Below are 14188 nucleotides of genomic sequence, written 5' to 3' on the forward strand. Positions count from 1 at the left end.
ATTGTTCTCCCCACAGAGCGCATATAATAATGTCACCCATTATTATCATATATTAATGCCTACTATAGTGATCACATATAAAGTTCTATAGCCATGTACCATCCACTAATTAACACATTTGTCTTTGTAAATAGCTATCTGATACAAGAAAAACACCATTAGGGGCCTCCAAACATTTGTCAGTACAAACGGAGTTCTTATGAAAAACTTATCAGCAGTTCTTATTCCCCTTCCACACGACCTAAAACTGCTATCACCGTTATATAGGTGCTAGAGAGACATTTTTGGACATACCCATCTGTGCCAGCAGTAATAACGCCTCACTCAGAAAAAGACGTTTTAATAACTGCTGTGCTGTATCAAATTACTGTAGAAGTGTCCGTTGGGCTCTTCTTCAGTAGACAAGTGTCCTGGGCGACAACCCCTTCCATCTAGGCTTGATGGATTTCTCTGACGCCTTCTTCATCATTCACTTACCCCTGAAAAAGGTATTAATCAATATATTATACCGTATATCAGGACAGTGATCAGAATCTTACTTCTACTTAATTTATGTGCCTACCCCTTGGCTGAATGTCAAGTGTAACCCTTTGATGGCATCAAGGGCTGCATTTAAGATCCTCAAAGTATGCCAGATTGATAATCCCTGCTCTAGTGCTACTCCTTGGAACTACTAACTTCATTTGGAGCGTACAGTATGTATTTATTGGACAGTAATATAGTGACAATTATAGACATTATCAATAGCTATGCGATATTGGAAAATGCTACTTACGAAATTTTATTCTAACGTCTTAATTTCAGCACTTGTTTTGGAGCCCACAACTGTGGCTGTCCGGAAAATACCTGCTGAGTATGACACACGTAGCGCTGCCGAGATTGCGCCTACACAACTAACAGGTAAGTTACCACTGTAATTGATTGCTGCCCTTGAAGGCTTTAGTCGTACTAAAACATTGATGTCCTATCATTAGAAAATCAGTTGTTGAACAATGGAGGTCTGACCTCAGGAAGCATGGTCTGAAGAATGCTCCGGCAAGCAGCTTGTCCACTTCAGTGTCCACAAATGCACAGAGTTGTAGCAGGTGCCTGCTACCTCGGCTCTATACACAACCCCCTCATTCTGCTGATTGGCAGGAGTCCAATTAAACATTGTTTGCCTAGTCTAACAATAAGAAACTTTTTTAACTGCTTCATATATTATAGGTTACTTTTCATAAATAACTTGAGTATTTCCTACCTAGAAACCGATGAATGTAAAATGGTTAGAAACCTGTGTGGACATGGCGAATGCATCTCAACCCCTTCAGGGTTCTACTGCATTTGTAATCCTGGTTACTATCAAGATCCTGAGAAGAGGGTTTGTGTAGGTAGGTAAAACCTTTATTTCACTAGACGTTTCTCTCGATGCTTTGAGTTACCTTTGCAGGATTGCTGTGAAGCAGTCCACAACAATTACATTTAGTTTCTTCCTTCATGTATATTAATGGCTGACATTTGCTCTTAATGTGTTCGGAAACCGTTCTACATGTGTATGGCCAGTTGTGGCTATGCGTTTTGTTTCCCAACTTGATGTGGAATTTATAGCTAGGTGGGAGACCCCGCAGAGGTAAGGGAGTGAAGGCTTCATATCTGCATCTGAACCTCCGGCCAGAGGTTCAATCACAGATGTGGATGAAAGTACTGGAAGAAAAAGCACTGCATGCAGTTTTTCTACCGTTCAAAAGCCGGCTAGCTGGGCGGAAAGCGGTTGGACCCCATTCTAGTTAATAGGATCTGTCCGGCGCAGTTTGGTTCCGTCCAGAGATGGATCCGTTTGGCCACGGGGATTCCACAAATGAAGCAGGAAAGCGGAATCCCTGCCGCAGATGTGCAACCACCCTAACAGGATACTATTTAAGGGCATGGCAGAGGTCATGTGTGTGTGGTTTCACAGGGACGCTGCCGGAGTGGAGACATTTAACCACAAGTAGAATTAGTGGGAGACAAGGTTTACCAGCCTAGTGACAAAAAAAGCTGCCAGAGTCTGGACAACAGAAAAACCTGGCAGACGCTTACAAGTGTTGCTGACCAGGCATCCGGAGCCAGATGAGTGATACATAGAAAAGATGCTTCCACTGAGCTGTCAGCCTCCACAGACTGTTCCCAGCAGGTCCTGGAAGTAGGGTCCAAGTTAGTACGCTACCCAAACCACCAGTTGATTTCATTATGGCATTCATGGTATATCATGTACCACGATATACTGTTTACCAGAGTACTCCAGCTACAGGTCTACAGGACTGTGGCTTACAAGTACTGCAGTATATGATTTTTCATGTAAAACTGAAGGTATACTTTATACCAGCATTGACTAAGGCCAGATTCACACGAGTGTATGCGTATTTACGCACACATTTTGTACGGCGTTTTTGTGGAGTGGGAATTGCATATTTGCACTTGCAACTGCATTTTTTACTGTACTTTTTGTGTACGCAAAATGTGCACATTTATGTGTGCAAAAAAAACCGCAACAATGTTTTCAGCCATTAAAATGGACAATTAGTTTAATAAGTTCAATCTGTGCTCTTTTCCGGCGCAAATGCGCAAAAAAATAAAGCATGCTGCGTATTTTTTGTGCAACCCAAATATGTACATAGAAAATACACGCATGTGAATGAACTCATTGAAATAAATGGGTTTTGTTTTATGTGTATTGCGCACGCAAATTTTTTGTGTGCAAATACACTTCTGTGCATCCTGCCTTAAACGGCACTATAAGAATAATAATACAGTATACATCTGAATGAAAGTAGGAAAATTTTCATATCCAAGTACAGTGGTACCTCAGGTTACGAGCGCCTTGGCTTGCGAGTTTTTTGACTCGCGAACAGGGTCTCTCCCGAATTTTTGCTCTGATTTACGAGCAAAAACTCGGGGTACAAGCCTGCTTGCAAGTCAAAAAAGTCGCAAACTAAGACTCAGGGGGGAAAGTCTATACTGACCTGTTGCTGGCGTGTCGTCCTCATTGAATAGCCATGATTGGTTAATGCAGCGGCTTTCATTGGCTGACGCCGTGCTGAGTTAACCAATCAGAGCATTAGCTTGCTGGAGGCGGGGCATTAAAGCCCCGCATCCAGAAAGCAATGCTCTGTCGGCAAGGAGGAGGGAGCGACAGCCTGCAGCAGCGCCACAAATCATCGCAAAACGACGCGGGAGGTGAGTATTGATTTTTTTTTCTACAGGTAGTTAGTTTCCATATTGAAATGCATTGGAATGCATTAATGGCGTTTCAATGCATTTCAATGGGGAAAAGTGCTTTGACATTCAAGTTTTTTGCCTTACGAGCTCCGTCTCGGAACGGATTAAACTGGTATGTCAAGGCACCACTGTATTTAAAAAGATACATATCTTATCATTATCATTCAGACCTGGTAATAGAAAATATGCCCATTTCTTTCTTACAGTTCTAAAAAGGAAGCCAGTGTATTTTCTGAAATCTTGAACAGGATTTTAGAGCATTTTACTTCTTTTGTCAGAGTATGGATTATACTGTGTTTGTACTTTTTAGATATCGATGAATGTAAGAGTGAACCTTGTGGTCACGGAAAGGGTTTGTGTCTGAATACAGCCGGCTCATTTAACTGTCACTGTCATCATGGATACAGGCTAAATGTATCACATGGACAAAGATCTTGTGTGGGTAAGAAAATGTTTTGCCATTTTCTCTTCACTTTGCAATTGTTAATGCAAAAATCAATATTTGCCATAAAATATGCTTGGGGTTCTAAATTCTTAGTTAGAGGTAAGCTGAGCTCAGGAGATTAACTCTCACCACAAACAACATGGGATGTTATCCAAAGTAATCTGTTTATTGATTGACAGACAGCAGCTTTTATAGAGGCACATGATCTAATTACAATAATTAAAATCTATTATAATTAATTTATTACCATTGGTCAAAGAAACATGAACATGTAATAAGGTATTTAACATCGGTACTGGTGTATGTTGATGCCACCAGGAAGCTAGGGGTTGGACAGGGCTTGGATAAAGGAACACCCCTGTCACACCCCTAGCATCCGATTGGCTGGTTTCCTCCAGGTCCTTGTAGGTCCTTTAGCAGCGTGTTGCATTTACCCTGGGCACGGGGCTGTGCCTCCGCCCACTCACTGCCCATTTTTGCCTGTGCAGTGTGGACAGTTTTGTCACTGCAGTGAAGTGCCGAAGTCGACCCCGCAGTGTGGATCTTCACCCAGCGCCGTTGTCCCCCGGAGGCCGAAGTTCTAAGTCTGCTGTGCCCGCTCTTCTGTCATGTGTGGCTCTCGCCTGTCTCCGGACTCTGCAGCAGTAACTCTCCTATCCCAGCAGTTCTGCGATGTGCGGCTGTGGGGTTGTGGTGCTGACCGGGGGAGGAGGCTCTTTCAGTCAGCGCTGGGATTAAAAATCGCCGCACGCAGCAGTGAAGGAGTGGAGGCAGAGCCCGGCTCCCAGTCCAGATGTGTATTGTAAGGGGACTGTATACTGACGCTGCTAAAGGACCTTCAAGGACCTGGAGGAATGCAGCCATTTGGGAGCTAGGGGTGTGACAGGGGCATTCCTGCATCCAAGCCCTGTCGAACCCCTAACTTACAGTGGTGTCAAGATACAGCAGTACCTTTAACATCTAAATTGCTGAAGGTAAAGCAGCGCAGATGCAGTAGAATCCTACATGATTAAATTCTCTGAACACAAAGGTACTTTAATTATAAACAAAAATTGACCAGAGAGAGACAGGAAAACAGGCCACAATGACCTGAAATATTCAGTCTAGGGACTTGGAATGTTCTAATCATTGAGGTCCTTTCTTATTCTTCAATACATTTTAGCAAATCTTGCTAAAGGAAAAATACAAAATAATTGACACAGAAGATGGCTACTTGCTCACAAAATAGCTACACATAGGATAGAACATGGAGTCATATTCATTTCACTAACACAATCTTTCACTAATCTACAGGTGGCCATACATATTAGATAGCTGTCTGCAGAACATTTGTATCTTGCCTGACACCCTCATGCACATACATTCTCAGTTCAGCAGTGGCTTGTTGACCCAAAGCAAAAGGATCGGACAGTTGAAATTCAACTACCTGATTCTTATTGTAAGACCCCTATATATATATTAGAATATTGTGCAGACCTGACAAAATCACATGAGTTCAGTTGATGTACCATCTTAAGTGTATAAGCACCTTACCCTGTTGTTCGGACAACTCAGGAAAATAAATCCCAAACAGATATTTTCACAGACAAACTGGAAAATCTGAAAAAGCAAAATCTATGAAAGATGGTGTAAACCTACCACCATTCTTCTCACTGTATCCCCCACACATCCTATTGCACTTCTTACCTGTTTATACACAAATGTGGCTGGTGACTAATATTGCTTGTCTTGATTGGCCAGGAGATAAAATTTTCAAATCAGATCAGGTAAGTCCAAGACGATTTTTGGCAAAAATCGTGGGAAAATGGAACTTCCCAAAATGCCTGCTACAGAGGTCAAAGTGGAGCCAATTAGAAACAAGGTTCCTCCAAATGTGAGGGTGTAAGCTATACTCTGTGGCCTTCTCTTCTGACATATCGTGCCGCCAAGGAATTGCAGCTTATTTAGATGGTTGTGTTTTTTTGTTAATATAAAACTAAAAGAAACCCAAACAGGGAAACATCAAATACACATTGTCAGCTACCTCAGATGTCATTCAAAGTCGTGAGTCTGGTCACTGCTAATTATTTGCAGGCCTTATGCAGCTACCTGTGGTTCTCTGCAAACTTCAGTTAGCTGATAAATTACTTTAAACTACACTAAAAAGTGAACAAAAAAGAATTTTTAAAAAAGTGAAAGAAAGAATAAATAAATGAAACGAAAACATAAAGAAAGCAAGGGGTAGGGGACGTGTCAGTAATAGTGATGGTGGAGGTAGTATGGGAAGGGTCAAGTTGGCACTTCAAATGGCTCCCACTGAAGCAATAGCTCCACATTCTGCAGGAGGCGAGACAAGCCTGCTGCCATTCCTTTGAAATGGAAGCCTGCCTCAGTATCACCATCTACTCTTTTTCCAGTTGCGAAAAGGAGTTGTCAGCTCCCAGTGCTCACTGTGACATAGAGTCCACTCAGGAGGAGAAGGACAATGACAAAAAAGAGAAGGGGGTGTGTGGATTAAGTACTCAATCTGACATGCAGAGGAAGGGAGAGTCATCATAGCAGCTTGCAGGGAAGGAGGAAGAGGAAGACATTGCAGGGCAGCACCCTGCCAAGACAGCGAACAGGGTGTCATAGAAAAACAAGAAGGGCGGTGCCACCACGCTCAGCTACTACTAGTCGCAGCAGCATCAACATCAGGCCCACACCTAGATCTGCTTTACTAGTGCAGCCTCAGCATTCTTTGGAACCGCAGGTGATAACAGAAGAGCGGTTATCTGTAAGATCTGCGGTAAGCATGTAACACGCGGCAAGAACATAGACAACCTCATAACAACATATATGAACAGTCACATGGACTCCTACCACTCGCTGCCTTGGAGAGCCCACCTGGGTCAAAGGGCAAAGAGTCAGTCTCAGTGTGCATCAGGTAGTCAGAGAAGCGGTGCGGCCATCTTTGTTTGTCCATGCCCAGAGGTTTGCAGGTGTGACTAGGTTACATTGGTTTGTCAAGAAGACTCCTTTGGTGAAATTCTGCTCTGAATCTTAAATATATTTTAGCTTGTTTGGACCCTTTTCTCACAGTTTTTTTTGTTTGACAGATGTTGATGAGTGTTCGCGCTCTGGAATGTGTGGAGACTCTCGCAGTTGCATTAATTTTCCAGGATACTACAAATGTGAATGTCAAGTTGGATATAAAATAAAGAATAGAAGACCATTGTTATGTGAAGGTGAGATTATGGGGGAACCTTTTGCACTTGGCTATGTTTCAGTTTTTCTCATGTATCTAATAAGAAATTTTAAGGCTGGATTCACACAGGGCGGATTTGCCGTGGAAATTCCGTCCGGAATTTTGCCGCGACAAGTCCGCCTGCGGCCGCTAATCCCTGGATTATCCAGCCATGTGGACGAGATTTCTCAGAAATCTCGTCCACACAGAACGGCGAATCTGCCACAGCAAAGTCAGCGCTGCGGCATGGATTCGCCGGCCGCAGCATGTTCATGTTCATTTTTTTTCTTCTTCCGCTGCGGCCGTGCTCTCCTCTATTGGCTAAGTGCCACGGGTTTTGAAGCAGCACTTCTCCTGGCGGAAATCTCGCGGTTTTTCGCTGGTGTCATCAGCTTGTTTGCTCGAGCAAACGAGAATCGTCCAGTGTAATAGGGGCATTAGTAACAATTTAGTTGGATGAGAATTTAGCCATTATTTTCAGCATCTCAAAAATCATCTTACAGAGAGACACCTGATACAATATACAAGATAATCACAATATTTGCTTTCTGTAGAATCATCGAAAAATACACTCAGCAAACTCAGGGCTGGCTCACATGAGTGTATGTGTAAAACGCTGCGTGAGCTGGCGGTAAGTAGGCATATTGCTGCGTACGGCAGAAATTTTGCACTATTGATTACAGCATACGTCACGTACGCTATCATGTGCAGACTGATTTTTATTTTTTTTTCCCACTCTGTCGCTTAGTGACATTGCATATAAATGCCGCACAGCATTTATTACATGCCCATAGAAACAATGGGGCTCTATCGCACGCATTATGTGGTAAAATAGAACGTGCTGCATTCTTTTCTACGCACGTATTATACACATAAAAAAACACTAGTGTGAGTGGGTCAATGAAAATCAAATTACTTTCATTTACTCCATTCACCACGTATTATGCGTGCATACATAGCGCGTGTAATACACAATGAAATTACGCTCATGTGAGCCTACCCTAATAAATGGAGTTTGTATCCATGCAGTAAACTAAGGATGCATGGAACATTTCAACACACTACTAACAAATCAAAGTCCCCCTTTCGCTATAATTAATCTTTCAATTTTACACTTAAAAGATTAAGGCCCCCTGCACACGGGTGGAAATTCTGCGGCGGGATTTCCCGCAGAATTTCAGCCCCTGCCCCCCTGCATAGGATTGCATTACAATATGCAATCCTATGGAGATGGCCGCGATTTGTCCGTGTGAAAATACACTCGGAATACAAATCGCGGCATGCCCTATTTCTTTGCGGATCTCGCAGAGGCCCGCACAGAAATGTCATTCCCGGCACCCCGGCTCTGTAGTAATGGAAAAATGGGGATAAGTAATCAAAAATAAAAATAATAAACCTGGTCTGATAATAAGTGCTCATTCACATGGGTGTATACGTACAATGCTGTGAGTCTCCCGCAGTGTGGTACACATTACAGCCATACACTTTGCTGGCAAAGACCGCATACTGGTTGTGTATGGCACTGCGCAAGTCTGGGAATAACACATCACGGACATGCGCACTGTGATTTTTTTTTTAATGTTTTAAAAATACCCCGGGGATGCGCATTGAAACGCTGCCCATACACAATGCATGCATATGGACAGCGTATCATACGCTGCCCATACTAGGGCTGCATATGATACACAGAGAAATAGAGCATGCTGTGATTTATTTCTCCTGCATATCGATACACAGTGCCCGCACACAGGTGCAAATAGAAGAATGAAAGTCCATTAACTTTTATTGCCTCCATTCACCTTGTGTTACGCACAGGATATATATGTGTGTAATATGCAGCGACATTATGCCTGTGTGAATGAGGCCTAACAGTTCTGAAAATTTATGAAAAACTTAGCCCAGAAAGACAATCTGAGGGCTCAGTCACACAGGCGTTTGTACACGCAAATGTTTAAACACATAACTGATGCGCTCAGCCACGTCCAGCTGGCTCTTCTCCTGCACTGCTCTCAGTAGTATTCAGCAGGTGGGGATTTAAAATCCCCGCCTGCTGAATGGGCTGCCTCTGATTGGCTGAGCACTGTGACCAATCAGAGGCAGCTCTGAGCTATTGAATGTCAGCTGAGAGCTGCCTCTGATTGGTCCCTGCGCTCAGCCAATCAGAGGCAGCACTCACCCATTCATGAATTCAGAGGATGACGATCTTCAGTATATGTTCTCAATGGGGTCGGCGCTGCTGCCACCGGCCCCATTGAGCGCAAGGTAAAACCAATGGATGCGACAGCGTTGTGTCCAATAATTTTCGCCGCAGGTGTTTTTCCGCGTGTAAAATTCACTCATGTGACCGCTGCTATTAAAAAGCATTGGTTCTATCTAGTGCAAATTTTTTGACGTGCGGAAAAACGTCCGTTACAAACGCCCGTGTGACTGAGCCCTAATACCGCATTTCCCCCCAAAATAATGGGTTAATGAGAGAACATAACCTAAGCAAATGTATCAAAAGGGGACAGAAAATGCATTCCAGCTCCACAGGAAAAACCACCATGAGCCCTCCTCTAATGTGGAGCTGTAGGTAACAACCAAACTAAGAAGCAATCGTATTCATAAAGGTTTATCCTATACATTCCTGAAACCGTCCGGGTCATGCTTGCCAAAACACTTCTGGATATATATAGACCATTCTAACCCAGTGCACTTCCATCACAATTTCAACCTAGACGCCAGTGAGTAGTGCCAGAATCATGCACAGTTGTGTACTTTCAGACACGCTCAATATTGTGAGACATATCACATCAACAGACCATTGCGTCACCGGGGATGCGTCTTAGTACACGCACATACAACAGTCCATCCCCTGCATGTAGGCATGTGTACACTAGACCAGTTTTACATAATCATAAAACATTAGATGCCTTTTAATGACAGAACGGTCCTATATGAGTTTCTACAGCGACTACGGAGGGATCTCGGATAACTGCATATCCCTCGTACTCAGTACATGAAATCATTCCACCAATATACCAAATGTAGTAATTCAGTTGACAGTAAATATTTAGGTAAATGAAGGTTAGCTTAATAAGGATCACTATTAGAGATGAGCGAACGTACTCGTCCGAGCTTGATGCTCGTTCGAGTATTAGCGTGTTCGAGATGCTCGTTACTAGAGGCGAGCACCACGCGATGTTCGAGTTACTTTCACTTTCATCTCTGAGACATAAGCGCGCTTTTCTGGCCAATAGAAAGACAGGGAAGGCATTACAACTTGCTACGTTCAAGCCCTATACCACCCCCCTGCAGTGAGTGGCTGGCGAGATCAGGTGTCACCCAAGTATATAAATCGGCCCCTCCCACGGCTCGCCACCGATGCATTCTGACAGAGATCAGGGACAGTGCTGCTGCTGCTGCTATAGGGAGAGTGTTAGGTGTTATTTTAGGCTTGAAGAACCCCAACGGTCCTTCTTAGGGCCACATCTGACCGTGTGCAGTAGTGTTAAGGCTCCTGTGAGCAGTGTTGCACATTTTTTTTTGTATATCGGGCGTGCAGAGCATTGCGTCCTCAGTCTGCAGTCCTTGTACATAGTATAGGGCCAGTACTGGTGAGGCAGGGAAAGAGATATACTGTCTATATAGGCAGTGGGCTTTTTCAAATTAATTTGGGAAAAATACTATCTTTGGGCTGCCTGTGATCGTCTTGAGTGTACTGCATCTCTGCTGGGGATAGTAGTCCTAATTATTACGCAGCTAAGTGTTACAGCAGGCTTGCGCAAAATTCTTTCCTGGCTCTGCGTTGCCCGTTACAGCACCGCCGTCATCCCGTCCAGAGGGAAATAGTATACATAGATACACTGCCTACAGTAACTGTCTGCTGTCTCAGCTCAGCCTTTAAAAAAATAGAAGCAAAATACTTAAGGCCTACTAGTGGCCTTTGGACACTTGACTGCTTCTGCGCTGTGAATTCCACTAGCTCAGTCATACGCACCTACGTCTCACTAAAGGCTTGCGCAAAATTCTTTCCTGGCTCCGCTGTGCATTCCGTAAGCGAAGTCAGCCTCCAACCACAGGCCAATAAGCGGGACATTTAATTACAGCGTTCTGTTTCTGCACTACTGGTAATACACCATGCTGAGGGGTAGGGGTAGGCCTAGAGGACGTGGACGCGGGCGAGGACGCGGAGGCCAAAGTCAGGGTGTGGGCGCAGGCCGAGCTCCTGGTCCAGGTGTATCGCAGCCGACTGCTGCGGGATTAGGAGAGAGGCACATTTCTGGCATCCCCAGATTAATCTCACAATTAATGGGTCCACGAGGTAGACCTTTATTAGAAAATGAGCAGTGTGTGCAGGTCCTGTTCGTGGATGGCAGAAAGTGCATCCAGCAATCTATCGACCACCCAGAGTTCTACGCCGTCCACTGCTGCAACTCTGAATCCTCCGGCTGCTGCTCCTCCTTCCTCCCAGCCTCCTCACTCCATTACAATGACACATTCTGAGGAGCAGGCAGACTCCCAGGAACTGTTCTCGGGCCCCTGCCCAGAATGGGCAGCAATGGTTCCTCTCCCACTGGAGGAGTTTGTCATGACCAATGCCCAACCTTTGGAAAGTTCCCGGGGTCCGGGGGATGAGGCTGGGGACTTCCGGCAACTGTCTCAAGAGCTTTCAGTGGGTGAGGAGGACGACGACGATGAGACACAGTTGTCTATCACTCAGGTAGTAGTAATTGCAGTAAGTCTGAGGGAGGAGCGCACAGAGGATTCGGAGGAAGAGCAGCAGGACGATGAGGTGACTGACCCCACCTGGTTTGCTAAGCCTACTGAGGACAGGTCTTCAGAGGGGGAGGCAAGTGCAGCAGCAGGGCAGGTTGGAAGAGGCAGTGCGGTGTCCAGGGGTAGAGGCAGGGCCAGACCGAATAATCCATCAACTGTTTCCCAAAGCGCCCCCTCGCGCCATGCCACCCTGCAGAGTCCGAGGTGCTCAAAGGTGTGGCAGTTTTTCACTGAGAGTGCAGACGACCGACGAACTGTGGTATGCAAGGTTTGTCGCGCCAAGATCAGCCGGGGAGCCACCACCACCAGCATGCGCAGGCATATGATGGCCAAGCTCCCCACAAGGTGGGACGAAGGCCGTTCACCACCTCCGCTTTGCACCACTGCCTCTCCCCCTGTGCCACAACCTGCCACTGAGATCCAACCCCCTCTCAGGACACAGGCACGACCGTCTCCCGGCCTGCACCCACACCCTCACCTCCGCTGTCCTCGGCCCCATCCACCAATGTCTCTCAGCGCACAGTCCAGCTGTCGCTAGCGCAAGTGTTTGAGCGCAAGCGCAAGTACGCAGCCACGCACCCACACGCTCAAGCGTTAAACGTGCACATAGCCAAATTGATCAGCCTGGAGATGCTGCCGTATAGGCTTGTGGAAACGGAGGCTTTCAAAAACATGATGGCGGCAGCGGCCCCGCGCTACTCGGTTCCCAGTCGCCACTACTTTTCCCGATGTGCCGTCCCAGCCCTGCACGACCACGTCTCCCGCAACATTGTACGCGCCCTCACCAACGTGGTTACTGGCAAGGTCCACTTAACAACGGACACGTGGACAAGCACAGGCGGGCAGGGCCACTATATCTCCCTGATGGCACATTGGGTGAATTTAGTGGAGGCTGGGACAGAGTCAGAGCCTGGGACCGCTCACGTCCTACCCACCCCCAGAATTGCGGGCCCCAGCTCGGTGCTGGTATCTGCGGCGGTGTATGCTTCCTCCACTAAACCACCACCCTCCTCCTCCTCCTCCTCCTATGCAACCTCTGTCTCGCAATCAAGATGTGTAAGCAGCAGCACGTCACCAGCAGTCGGTGTCGCGCGGCGTGGCAGCACAGCGGTGGCCAAGCGTCAGCAGGCCGTGCTGAAACTACTCAGCTTAGGAGAGAAGAGGCACACGGCCCACGAACTGCTGCAGGGTCTGACAGAGCAGACCGACCGCTGGCTTTCGCCGCTGAGCTTCCAACCGGGCATGGTCGTGTGTGACAACGGCCGTAACCTGGTGGCGGCTCTGCAGCTCGGCAGCCTCACGCACGTGCCATGCCTGGCCCACGTCCTTAATTTGGTGGTTCAGCGGTTTCCGAAAAGCTACCCACGCTTGTCAGACCTGCTCGGAAAGGTGCGCCGGCTCAGCGGACATTTCCGCAAGTCCAACACAGACACTGCCACCCTGCGCACCCTGCAACATCGGTTTAATCTGCCAGTGCACCGACTGCTGTGCGATGTGCCCACACGGTGGAACTCTACGCTCCAAATGTTGGCCAGGCTCTATGAGCAGCGTAGAGCTATTGTGGAATACCAACTCCAACATGGGCGGCGTAGTGGGAGTCAGCCTCCTCAATTATTTACAGAAGAGTGGGCCTGGTTGGCAGACATCTGCCAGGTCCTTGGAAACTTTGAGGAGTCTACCCAGATGGTGAGCGGCGATGCTGCAATCATTAGCGTCACCATTCCTCTGCTATGCCTCTTGAGAAGTTCCCTGCAAAGTATAAAGGCAGACGCTTTGCGCTCGGAAACGGAGGCGGGGGAAGACAGTATGTCACTGGATAGTCAGAGCACCCTCATGTCTATATCTCAGCATGTTGAGGAGGAGGAGGAGGGGGAGGAGCATGAGGAGGAGGGGGAAGAGACAGCTTGGCCCACTGCTGAGGGTACCCATGCTGCTTGCCTGTCATCCTTTCAGCGTGTATGGCCTGAGGAGGAGGAGGAGGAGGATCCTGAAAGTGATCTTCCAAAAGAGGACAGCCATGTGTTGCATACAGGTACCCTGGCACACATGGCTGACTTCATGTTAGGATGCCTTTCTCGTGACCCTCGCGTTACACGCATTCTGGCCACTACGGATTACTGGGTGTACACACTGCTCGACCCACGGTATAAGGAGAACCTTTCCACTCTCATACCCGAAGAGGACAGGGGTTCGAGAGTGATGCTATACCACAGGACCCTGGCGGACAAACTGATGGTAAAATTCCCATCCGACAGCGCTAGTGGCAGAAGACGCAGTTCCGAGGGCCAGGTAGCAGGGGAGGCGCGGAGATCAGGCACCATGTACAGCACAGGCAGGGGAACACTGTCCAAGGCCTTTGCCAGCTTTATGGCTCCCCAGCAAGACTGTGTCACCGCTCCCCACTCAAGGCTGAGTCGGCGGGAGCACTGTAAAAGGATGGTGAGAGAGTACGTAGCCGATCGCACGACCGTCCTCCGTGACGCCTCTGCCCCCTACAACTACTGGGTGTCGAAGCTGGACACGTGGCCTGAACTCGCGCTGTA

General features: G+C 46.9%; 1 protein-coding gene across 2 annotated transcripts in view; it reads left to right on the plus strand.

Moving 5' to 3' along the window:
* The window catches only part of LTBP3 (latent transforming growth factor beta binding protein 3), a 161881-nt gene that overhangs the window by 84678 nt on the left and 63015 nt on the right, over positions 1–14188 (plus strand). For both annotated transcript variants that reach the window (XM_066582582.1, XM_066582581.1), the window contains exons 11-14: positions 805–900; positions 1245–1370; positions 3548–3679; positions 6760–6888. In XM_066582582.1, the coding sequence (XP_066438679.1) occupies positions 805–900; positions 1245–1370; positions 3548–3679; positions 6760–6888 (483 nt within the window). The remainder of the gene's footprint in view (positions 1–804; positions 901–1244; positions 1371–3547; positions 3680–6759; positions 6889–14188) is intronic.

This window comes from Eleutherodactylus coqui, chromosome 11, assembly GCF_035609145.1.
Source record: "Eleutherodactylus coqui strain aEleCoq1 chromosome 11, aEleCoq1.hap1, whole genome shotgun sequence".
NCBI classification, from domain to species: Eukaryota; Metazoa; Chordata; class Amphibia; order Anura; family Eleutherodactylidae; genus Eleutherodactylus; species Eleutherodactylus coqui.